The 11,631-nt window shown below is 32.5% G+C and overlaps 1 protein-coding gene across 1 annotated transcript; it reads right to left on the reverse strand.

Moving 5' to 3' along the window:
• Window positions 1-3,480, reverse strand: LOC132293821 (large ribosomal subunit protein eL19x). Its single transcript, XM_059791455.1, has 5 exons — window positions 3,315-3,480; window positions 2,311-2,433; window positions 820-1,133; window positions 434-489; window positions 1-355 (listed from the first exon to the last, which is right to left on the reverse strand). Exons 1-5 carry the CDS (start codon window positions 3,424-3,426, stop codon window positions 331-333), a joined length of 630 nt encoding a protein of 209 aa, XP_059647438.1. The 5' UTR covers window positions 3,427-3,480; the 3' UTR covers window positions 1-330.
• Between the last annotated feature and the right edge of the window lie 8,151 nt (window positions 3,481-11,631).

The raw sequence follows: 11,631 nt of genomic DNA on the forward strand, positions 1-11,631 counted from the left end.
TCACATCAATATCCTCAGGTATACAGAGGTATTTCAAAGGATTAGATAGATTGTATTATCATCCATTTATCATCATAGAGTTAGCTCATACTAGTATTTAAACCAGCACGAGGACGACTCAACCATTCACCACAACCAAAAACAATACTGTTACTCAACTAATAGAGAAGGAAACTACAGCTTGCAGAGATCTCAGTATTTGTGAATAGTAAAATTGACCAAAAAAACATAAACATGATAGTTGTAAGAACAAACTCCTGCAGAAAACTAAGATCATTGACAGGTATCACAATGAAGCCTTCAGCCTTAGTTCTGGAGGTATCTCAATGATCACTTCTTGGATTTCTTAGCTTTCCTACAAAAATAAACAATAATCATAATTAGGGCCACCTGTTACAAATAGAAGGATAATACAAAAGCTCACGTGTCTTACTCTGCAGGAACTGGTGCAGGTGTTGGTGCGGATGCAGGTGCTCTCTCTCCAGGTCCCTGCGTATATCAAAAACACACAATTTATAAGGACATGTAAATGCATGCGCTCACATTCACATATGCATGAACTTAAAGCAAAGTCCATAGACATGACCAGATATTTGTGCATACAAGTACTACATTGACTTCTTTTTAACAGCATGGCAGTCTATAAGGCTGTAATACCATTAATATATTATATTGATGTTTCAATCAATATTATATTGGGTTTTTTAAAATCGGCATCAAATTTTCTTGCACACAGTTTTATAATTCAGTAACAAAGTAGAAAATGAAAAATCCCAAAAAGATAAAAGTCCCAAAATAATGGTCTTCTTCCATTCTTACCTGAGCCAACCGTTCCTCCCTCCGGGCAAACTTTCTCTCCCTGCTTGCCTTGTTCTTAGCACGCTTTGCCTCAAACTGGTCAGATAATGTCTTCTCTCTTGCCTTCTCAGCCTTTGACTTGTGGATACTCTCCATCAGCACCCGCTTGTTCTTAAAGACATTACCTTTCACTTTCATGTACATATCATGGTACATGTGCTTATCAATCTTCTTTGATTCCCTATATTTGCGGAGCAAGCGCCTCAGAACACGCATTCTCCTCATCCAAAGAATCTTGGTGGGCAATCTTGCCTCCCTAGTACCCTTGCGTTTACCTGAAAATGATTTGAAAAAAGAACGTAACACATATTATCATGATTGTAGTAGAGGCCTTAAGCCCCTTAAAGTGAAAGACTGAAAGGAAACAATTTCAATCAATGACCAATCTAAGAAACCAAATATACACATGGAATGTCTAGCTGAGATCATTTTCAAGGGAAAGAGAGAAGCTTATATCTATTTGTGATTGTATAAGAGGAGATAGAGGGTGGAAATTTTTCTTTGCCTTCCACATGGAGGCGGCAAAACCCTTACAGCATAAAGGGTTAGCACTGCAACTTGTAGAATGCACAATACAAAATCATTATCTGACATAAAATTATAACCAAAGGAAACAAAATTAGAAAATACATAAACACAAAACTTTGTGCAAAGGTAAAGAAATTCTAAAACAAGAGAACTTGTAGTTAGAATGTTACAATTGGTTTCAAATGCACATGATTAATCAAAATTTCTTTCAACGATATAATTAACTTAAAAAAAAAACTCAAAATTGGCATCATGAAAAGGAAAACTCAACTCAGTTTACATTGTTAAAATTAAGATAAATTACATTTCAACCTTGAATCTATTAATCTCTTAGCAGACCAATCAGAGAAATATTGAAGTAAATAAGACCTTCATGGGACTTTAAAATAGTTAAAATCAATCAAGCTAGAAAAAATTTAAATAAAATCAAATGAAATGGCAATGTTAAGTTCCAAATTTGTACCTTTCCTATTGCAAGAAGACAAAGGCATATAAATGGACTCGATGTGAAGGAAGTGGTTTGTGAAAGACAAAATTCTTGCTTGAGGCATGGAGCTGGTCAGGTTTTATCACAAGATAAAGGTATTTTCTCTAGAGACAGATTTTACTGTGTAGGTGTCCTAGTCTTCTCATTATTCAGGATACAAAACTAATTCAGAAACAAGGAAATTTCTCCTTAAATTTTGGCACTTTGTCATGCTTCGTGAAGCCAATAACAACTTAGACAATCACTAATGTTTTGCATGGTGAAAGGCAAATTCAGATGACATTTTCATCCACAAATACTTCTAAGCCATCACTCCCTCAATAGATTCATAATCAAATAATGATATATATATATATATATATATTTTGAACTGACCCATATTAATCTGATGCTGGTCATATGTGCATCAGTTGAACCTAGGTTCTAATGGAACATACCATATCCAGAATGGCGTCCCTTTCTCTTGGCCTCCTTCATTCTGCGTGCGCGAGAGCGTGAGTGAATCTTTGTTGGTTTCCTGATGATGAAACCATCCTTCACCAGCTTTCTTACGTTTTGCCCTGTACACAGGCAGTTGTAAAGAAGAGCATTAAATACAAGTCATGAAAACCACCCAAGTTAGAAAAACTCACTTGCTAGTGACATCAGAAAACCTGGCAAAAGTGAAATCACTAGCAGAGCAGTACCACCAGCAGGAAATAAATGAGACACAATAGGTTTCTTTTTGTTTAAAGAAGAAAATGAAGTAAACAGTCCGTATAACAATTCAAACTGAAACATAATAAAATGCATTGAAATCAAAATATTAACTTTGAGAACACGTACATCCCAATTGGAGAATAAGTAGTAAATATAAAAAGAGGGGTAAAAAAAAGGATACTACAATACAAGAGCCAAATTCATCTTTATAACTTAAAGTGCATTTTCCAAATATCACAAAAGAGTATTACTTTTCTAGTCTGAAATCTCAAGAGTTCATCTTATTATATCACACAGATATAGCTCACTGAATTGTTCCCACCAAAGTAAGCTGTTGGATGAAATTTCGTCAACAATTGAAATAATGCTCTGTTTGGTTGCCGGGAAAGGGTAGGAAAAGCAAGAAAAAGTTGAATAATATAACCATAACTCAAACCAAATCCCCATATAAAGATATTAATTATATTCTACGTTTTCCCAGCAATCAAACTCATCAAACTCAGCATAAAGGAGAAGGGAATACATTTCCAACAATACTCGCGAAGAATCTAAAATTTTCACACAATCGCAACTGATTTGTACATATATAAATATATACAGGTATGTATTATAAGTTATCGAATGAATCCAGACGTTCAAAACAACAACATCATAGACTCCTAGAACCAGATCTTATAGCTTCGAAATGTAAAATAAATTCGAATCTACATATATATATATAGAGAGAGAGAGAAGAGCTTACTGGAGTTGGCCATGGAGATTTCGTTGACTTCATTGGGGTCGAGCCAGACCTTACCTCTCCCGCACTTGAGAACGCTCGCGGCTAGACGCTTCTGCAACTTTAACGAAACCATCGTTGTCTCTCTCCCCCGTCTCTGCGGCAGCCAAAGAAATTAATAGGTCAAGGCAAAAACGCAGTTTTTATAGCAGATTAGGGTTAGGGTTTGAGTGTACCAGCTGCTGTTTTGATAAAAGTTGAGGGGTTGATCCGTAAACCTGCCCATATTTGTTGGGTGATAATTGAATATGATAAAAGTTGAACGGTTGATCCGTAAACCCGCCCATATTCGTTGGGTGATAATTGAATTCGAAACGGTTATTTTCTTTGCTGGTAAAATTTGTATAAAAATAAATCACTTAATTTACTAATTAAATGAGTTGAATATGGGTGCTTAATTATTTATAATGAAAAATCAAAAAATAATTTATTGGGCCATTTGAGTTAATCCAGCTCATTTTTTACCCACCACCACAAACAGTTTAAATGTAAGTCACAACTTATATGTGACCAACCTATATTTGATCCTGTCCAAATCGACTTAACTCGCCCTTTATCGTGCTAAATAAAATTGTAAATTAAGCAATGAAAATTTTAAGCCCTTAAGGCATGTTTGGTGTGGTAAAATGAATTGTAATGGAATGAGAATGGAGGTGGGAATGGAATTAGAATGGAATGGAATAAGAAAAATGATTCTCATTCCACCGTTTGGTTGTAAACATGAAATGTGTAAAAATAGAATCTCATTCTCATTCCTATGTTTGGTAAGAAAATTGGAATAGAATGAATTTATATTGTTTCTTTAAATTACATTTTATTATTAGTAAAAAAAAAAATTAACTAAAAAAATTAATTTGCAAAAATAAAAGGGAAAGAGATAATAGAGAGAAAAATAAACGAGATAGAGAGAGGGGGAACAAACAGCATATAAATACATATTATATATATATATATATATATATATATATATATATAATATGTATTTATATGCTGTTTGTATATATATATATATATATATATATATATATATATATAATATGTATTTATATGCTGTTTGTATATATATATATAGTGTGTGTACATGTGAATTATCTCTTTAAATTATTTTATTACTTTATTAATTCTTAGTGGGAATGGAATGGTCATTCCACCTCTCAAGAAGTGGAATGGACATTCCACCTTTTTGATGGAATGGGCATTCCCTAGGAATGGCCATTCCACTTTTAATGTGACACACCAAACAAGAGAATGGAAACAAATGCATTCCATTTTACCTTCATTTGATTCCATTCACTCACACCAAACATAGCCTAAATGTATTTATTTAAAAATCATAATTTTATGTACGAAGTTCATTAAGATTGTTTCTTAAATATATTATTTGGTATTTATTATTACTAATAAAACACACTTGAGCTAACAATAAAATAAAAAATTATAAAGCATCAAAAACATATAAGAATAATTTTGTATTTTTATTTATTATATATAAATAATAACATTATAAAATAAATAAAATTATAGAAATTTAGAGTAAACCATATAATTTTTCTTTTATTGAATTTCAATATTTCATACAACTATAGAATTATTATTAGTATTTCCTACTATTATACTATTAAATAAATTATTGAACTTATAACTTAATTAAAATCTTTTAAACAAATTTATGTGTACATGTAGGTATATATTATTTTTACCTTTGTTCCCAACAAAGAAAAAAAGAATATTTGATAAATTCAACCACTTATATATTTAAGATATTGACCTAGCAGTGTTTTAAACAACTTTGGGTTAATTTCACTGACACCCCTTCAGGTTTGGCCAAATATCAGTCTCAAATATCTTTCGAAAATAACTATCACTTAGGTCCATTTTCGCTTTTCCGTCACAATCTCCGTTAAAAATATAAGAAAAGACAACATTGCCCCTAATTTTTTAATCACATTTATTTCAAAATATCAGATAACCTAAATGACTATTATACCCCTAAATAAACACCTATCTACCCACCACACTCCCCCTAATACACACACTATTTCTCTCTCCTTTATCTTTATCTGGAGGGACGCTTCAGTGTCTCTCTCTCTATTTGGAGCTCTCCAATGGTGACCAATTCACCAAAGACGGAAAAATTCACGATCTCCGGCACGTCCTCAAGTCCTGTAAAATCCAATTACTAAGGAAGGTGCATCGTGGCGGTGGTTTGGTCCAGAAACTTCCGACTCTCCTCCAGGCTTCGGCTAACCACCTTGAGCTACTGCGAAGCCCATGGTGGTGGAAGTGAAGGCAGAGACTTGTTTGCAAACGAAGGGCCATTCCAGGGTTTTCAAGGTCTCGTTGGGGAGAGTCTCTAAGAGACTGACTCGGTGGGTTGACTCGGGAGTGGCGGACAGAGAAATAGGTGTTTTGATGGATCGGTGATTGAGTATAAGGTGGTGATTTGGAGGTGTTTTGATGATTGTGAAGCTTTTCCAGAGCTCCATTGAAGTAGATGAAATTTTAATTTACAACTTTTTGGCTTTTATATACAGTATATTGATTATTTCACCCATGGACGGAAATTCCAAAATTGCCGTCCGGTCCAAACTTGTTGATCGCATCTTTTTTATTATTATTATTTGATTTGAAGCTTGCCGGACTAATTAAACTGAAATATACCAAACTTAATTGAAGCTCATTGATCTGAACCGAAGAACACCGGACTGAAAGGACACCGGAACTACTGGGTTTGATTCATTTGAATGAAGTTTGCCAGAATCGATCATGTAGCTCGCCGGAACTATTCTTGTAGGAGTTGTTGGTTAATCTTATGGGACTTGCTGCAACTGTACTCGCCAGAGCTGTTTGGTCTTCAATTTTCGGTTGGGTTTCCATTGGATTGTTGATGCACTCCGGTTAGTTTGGTCATAGATGTTTTTTGCTACATCCCTCAAACTTGTATATCTTTTGTGTTTAACTCTTTGGTTGGGTCACATATTTTACACCATGATGAACAAAAAACAGAGATGAATCACAACGAAGCTTTTGGCTGGGTCTTCTTCTATCTTTTCACTTGATTTTGGCCTGGACATATTTTCTCTATTCACTTGAGTTTCCTTAGCAACCATTTACTTTCACTGATTAAGGCTATATATATATATGACTCATAGCCACTGGGGAGACTAAAGCTTAGCCACCAAATTTGTATTCCTTAAGATAAGAGAAGTGTGGCGGGTGGAGCCTTCAAGCATGTATGAAAGTGTATTTATACTGCAATGAAATAATTTAGTTAGTCAAATGAGGGTAAATATGTAATTTGAATCATTAAAGAAATAGTTTAGTGGGTCATACCAAAGTCGAAGGGTAAGAATGTCTTTTTACATGTAAAAAGTTGTCTGACATAACTGTAAACTAACTTACTTTTGGGGTGTAAGTAAAAAACGGAGTAAACATTTGTAATGTGAGTGATAATTATTTCGAAAGATGTTTGAGGGTGATATTTGGCCAAACCTCCCAACAACTTTTTGTCACTTATATGCAAATAAATATATATTTTTAGATTAAATTGATAATATTTTAATTAAAAAATTTAAAAAGAAAATTCATAATGGAAAAAAAAAAAAAGGGCACCCCATTGCAACATATTGTAATATGATTAAGAAGAAGAAAAAAGAAAAGAAAAGAAAGAAATATGACTAAATAATTAGTCTCAGGACACTTTTCCTTATCATTGCCATCAGCCATGTGATGGTTGCCTTATAGCTTACAATAAGTATTTTTACTATTATTAAAATTATTCTTTAGGGTAGTTAATTAACCACTTTAAGAGACAATTCTTCGAGACCCTAATAATTACCCGTACCCTTATCATTTAAGGTAGTATCTAAGGGGAAAAAAATGAATAAATTATAAAAGACTTATACCCTAATGCAAAAAATCCTCTTTGGATTTTAAAACCCTAAAAAGAAATAGAAAAACATAATAAGAAAGAAAAAGTGCAATAATCTCATATTAACTGAAAGAACCAAAAAAAATGCTTGATGAAGTAGACAAGAAAGTAATTTCAGTACTCTAAATGTAATACATTTTTTTAATAAATGATCAACATCTTCATGTCTTGAAAGCAGTATCCAAAATCCAAAAATAAATCAAAACCATTCATTTGGATTTTTCTTTGTATTAGTATGAATTATGGGAACAATAGAATATACACACAATTAATAGACAAAACTATAGATCTGCTTACTTTTTTATCCTAATTATTTGGTTCATCTTTAAATTTCATGGAAAACAAATCAAAAATATTAGTCAACAATAAAACATATTTGACAGAAAATAGCACAAAAATAAAAAACTAATAGACAAAGTTATATATACCATACCTTGAAAGCAATATGACTTAATTGCCCCAAATCCAAAAATAAATCAAAGCCATTCATTTGGATTTTTCTTTGTGGTTCTTTCATTATGGTCAGTAAAAATAATAATAATAATAATAACAATAAACTTAAAATTAAAATTTAAATTTAAAAAAAATATAAAATTTTCATTTATAAACAATAAATAAATTTAAAAAATGTTTAAAGACATTAGAGTAAAGCCCAAGATCTATTTTATGTAGTAGTATGAATTATGAAAGTGAAGGGGCAAATTCGCCCTGGGCTGAGCCAGCGTACTTTTCTTCTTAAACCCAGTTAGGAGATCCAATGGCCCCATTGGGCCGAAATCATTCCAGCCCATTCAACTAAGGATAAGGCCTGGCAACACCATCAACTAAACAAGCCGAAAGGAAAACATTTAGCCCACTAGCTCCAAAACAGGGGGACCAAGAGAGAAGTTTAGGGCAAGTGTGAACTTCTATAAATAGAAGTTAAAAGAGAGAATGAGGGAGGTTGTATGGAGTGTGAGAAAATCCTTTCTTAGTATAGAGATATTTTTTTCTTGCATATTCATCTGCCATCGTCTGTGGGAAGAACAAAAAGATCCATTGATTTCAGTAACAAATGACACAGCTCTGATTGGGAACCATGATGTAATACTCCCAAATTTCCATGTGTAAGTTGGTAGACCTACACCTAAAGACCCGAAAATATCAAAAATAATTTGGCAATAAACGAACAAGGAATACAAAAAGAATAATTAATTTGCTGAAAGAAATTATATTAATGAAATAAATTCTTCTTTACAAAACTAAATTCCATAAATTTAAATCTCTAAAATACAACTCGGGAATCCTGTAAGTCAAGGATCCCTAAACCATAAACTACTAATCCATCAGTTCGTACATAAATAAACTAACATCTAACTATAAATGTCAACACTACTTAGAAGTAGATGAGATCAAATAAGTAAATGAAAGACAAGTCTCTAAGATGTGGATCCTCAACTTTGAGATTAAAATTTCTAATAACCTGAAAAATAAAGCGTGGGTTAGACCCACGGGCAAACTCCCTCTACCAAGCCTCTTAAAATCGATAAATAAAATATTTCTAACCAAAACTATTTTAATTAAAATTTTAACCTTTAATGTAAGATGATACATATATATATATAAATAAATATATAATATAAAGGTCAAGTCCATTTAATACCTTCCCTAAATTCCAAAACCATTAAACAATGATTTAATCACATCCATACCTAAATCCAGCCATCAAGTACATTCCCTTTTTTAAATTCCAAATTCCCTTTTTAAACAGTTAATTATCCATTAAATAATAAATAACAATTCAAGAAATATTTTCCTTTAATCCAAATCCCAATATCCTCTAATATGTGATTTTATTTATAAAAATCACATAACAATAACTTATGCATTGACAACTCATCCATGCCTCCATAATATATTATTTTATTTATATTACAAAATAATATATTTTCATGTAAACATTAGTTTATTCTAATATAAGAATACTTATCACCTCCAACTTATAAACACAATATCTATAGATGTATATTTAATCATTTAACTTACATAGCAATTTATTTATGCTTTTGCAAATCATCCATGCCTCTATAAGTATGCTTATTTATACTTTGGCAAATCAACCATTTCTCTACAAGTATGTTTATTTATACTTTAGCAAATCAACCATGCCTTTACAAGTATGTTTATTCATACTTTTGCAAATCAATTATGCATCTACAAGTATGTTTATTTATCTATACAAATTAAATGACAATATATTTTTGTCTTGACAACTCATCCATACCTCCAAAAGTATGTTTTTGTTCATACTATTAATTAGCAATTCGTTCATGCTTCCCATGTATGTATTTTATTCATACAATTAATAAGACAATTTATTTATGCATTTGGCAACTCATCCATGCCTCAAATTTAACCATAAACCAACATTATAATTAGGGATGACAACGGGGCGGAGTTGGGGTGGAGTTGGCTAAACCCTACTTCGCCTCGTTAAAAACTCTGTCATACCAACTCTAGGACGGGTTTGTAATTAGTATACCATCTCTGCCCCTACTTGGGTAGACAAAATACCGACTCCGCCCCGCATACTCCGTTTAGTTGCGGGGCGGGGTGAGACAGGGGTGGATTATGCCTTTTTTTGTAAAAAAAAATACTAGCCCAACGTGCTCAAACTCTCGGTCTCTGAGGCCTATTAATAAAAATATATTAATTAACATAATCAAGCAACCCAAATTTAGTTTTATAGCCTAAACATATCAAGTTATTATTAACTTAACAACTGAACCTAATGCATGTAATCTATTAAACAACTTGTTAGAACTTTAAACCACATAACATGATAAATTGATAATAACAATAGAACAATGCCACAAACCCATAATAGCAACAAACCAATAATGTCACTGTAGCTAAAACCTATTTAAACAATCCAATATGGTCACCATAATTAAATTTCTTGATAAGATTGTAAATGAACCCAAAACAACTTTAAACCATAGAACACAACACTTGTAGTCTATATCAAATTAAATGACCAAAAACTAATGAAACTGCTACTTTAGCTCTTTCTCTTTGCTCCTTTGCCTCTATCCCTTCCTTGATTCAAAATCCTTCAAAAAAATAAAAATAAAAAATCAATGTGAACTAATGGTTGGTCCTAGCAAGTTTACATTATATGTATTAAATATGCATTATAACATTATACCAAACTCAAACAAGCATATGTATTTCAATAAACAATTAAACAAGAAAATGTCATGAATACAACTGTTGATGTACCTTATCACTGATTTCCTCTTCATGAGTGATTTTAGACATTAAAACCGAAGGTAATGAAGATTCACAACTTGTTTCCGCCAAGACCACTGTGGAAGGTTGAACTAAAAAAGTAAAAGAATTAGATTACATTTTTGTTAGAATTGAATATGAAAAATAAAACTTATTAAATCAATTACCGTCAAATTCTTCCGAAATCCAATTTTGAAACACATCAATGCCTCTAAAATTTTGGAACCAAGTCTACAACGGTGTGGGCTAAGCACCCTACCACTCGTGCTAAATGCAGACTTAGATGCAACTGTAGACACAGGAATGGCTAATATGTCTCTAGCAATCAACGTTAATGTTGGATACTTAACCCCATTTACTTTCCACTAATTCAAAATATCAAAATCCCTACTATAAGGTAAGACATTTTTTGCCAAGTAATAGTCCAACTCTGATTTAACACTCCCCTTATTTGATGTATCACTTCCAAGCTCGTCATAATATTTGGCAAAAATATTGAACTCTCCTGAGTTTCCAAGCCCTTTAACAACTTCAACATCACGTGAAAATGAAGTTTGATCACTTCGACTCTCCTCATTACTACCCAAATTATACTTAATCTGGCACTCATGAAGCAAATCATAACAAATTTTGAGTACATCTTCTAAATGAGAAGGTGCAATCTCCTCTCCATATGCTTTATGAAAAATATGCTGCAATAACTTCATTTTGAACCTTGGATCCAAAATCACTGCCAATGCTCCAACAACATGGCACTCACTCCAATATTTATTGAACTTTTGTAACATCTTTGCTGCCATGTTTCTTACAACCTCAATTTCTAAATGATGCCAACTACGCAATGCCATCTCCACCTTACAAATTTTAGGTAAAAGAAAATTTGTAGTGGGATACTTAGTCCCAAAGAATAACTCAGTAACACCATAGAACAATTTCAACCTCCCACAAATTTTTTTTGCAAGACACCAATCATTGTCGTATGGCAAAGATGTATAATGTCTCTCACGTTACTTCAAACGTAGAAATACATCCTTATAACTTAAGGCAGTTTCAAGTATTAAGTATATGGAATTCCACATT

This window comes from Cornus florida, unplaced genomic scaffold (assembly GCF_030987335.1).
Source record: "Cornus florida cultivar Cherokee Brave unplaced genomic scaffold, ASM3098733v1 CherokeeBrave_3.0.0_Hap2_Chr01, whole genome shotgun sequence".
NCBI classification, from domain to species: Eukaryota; Viridiplantae; Streptophyta; class Magnoliopsida; order Cornales; family Cornaceae; genus Cornus; species Cornus florida.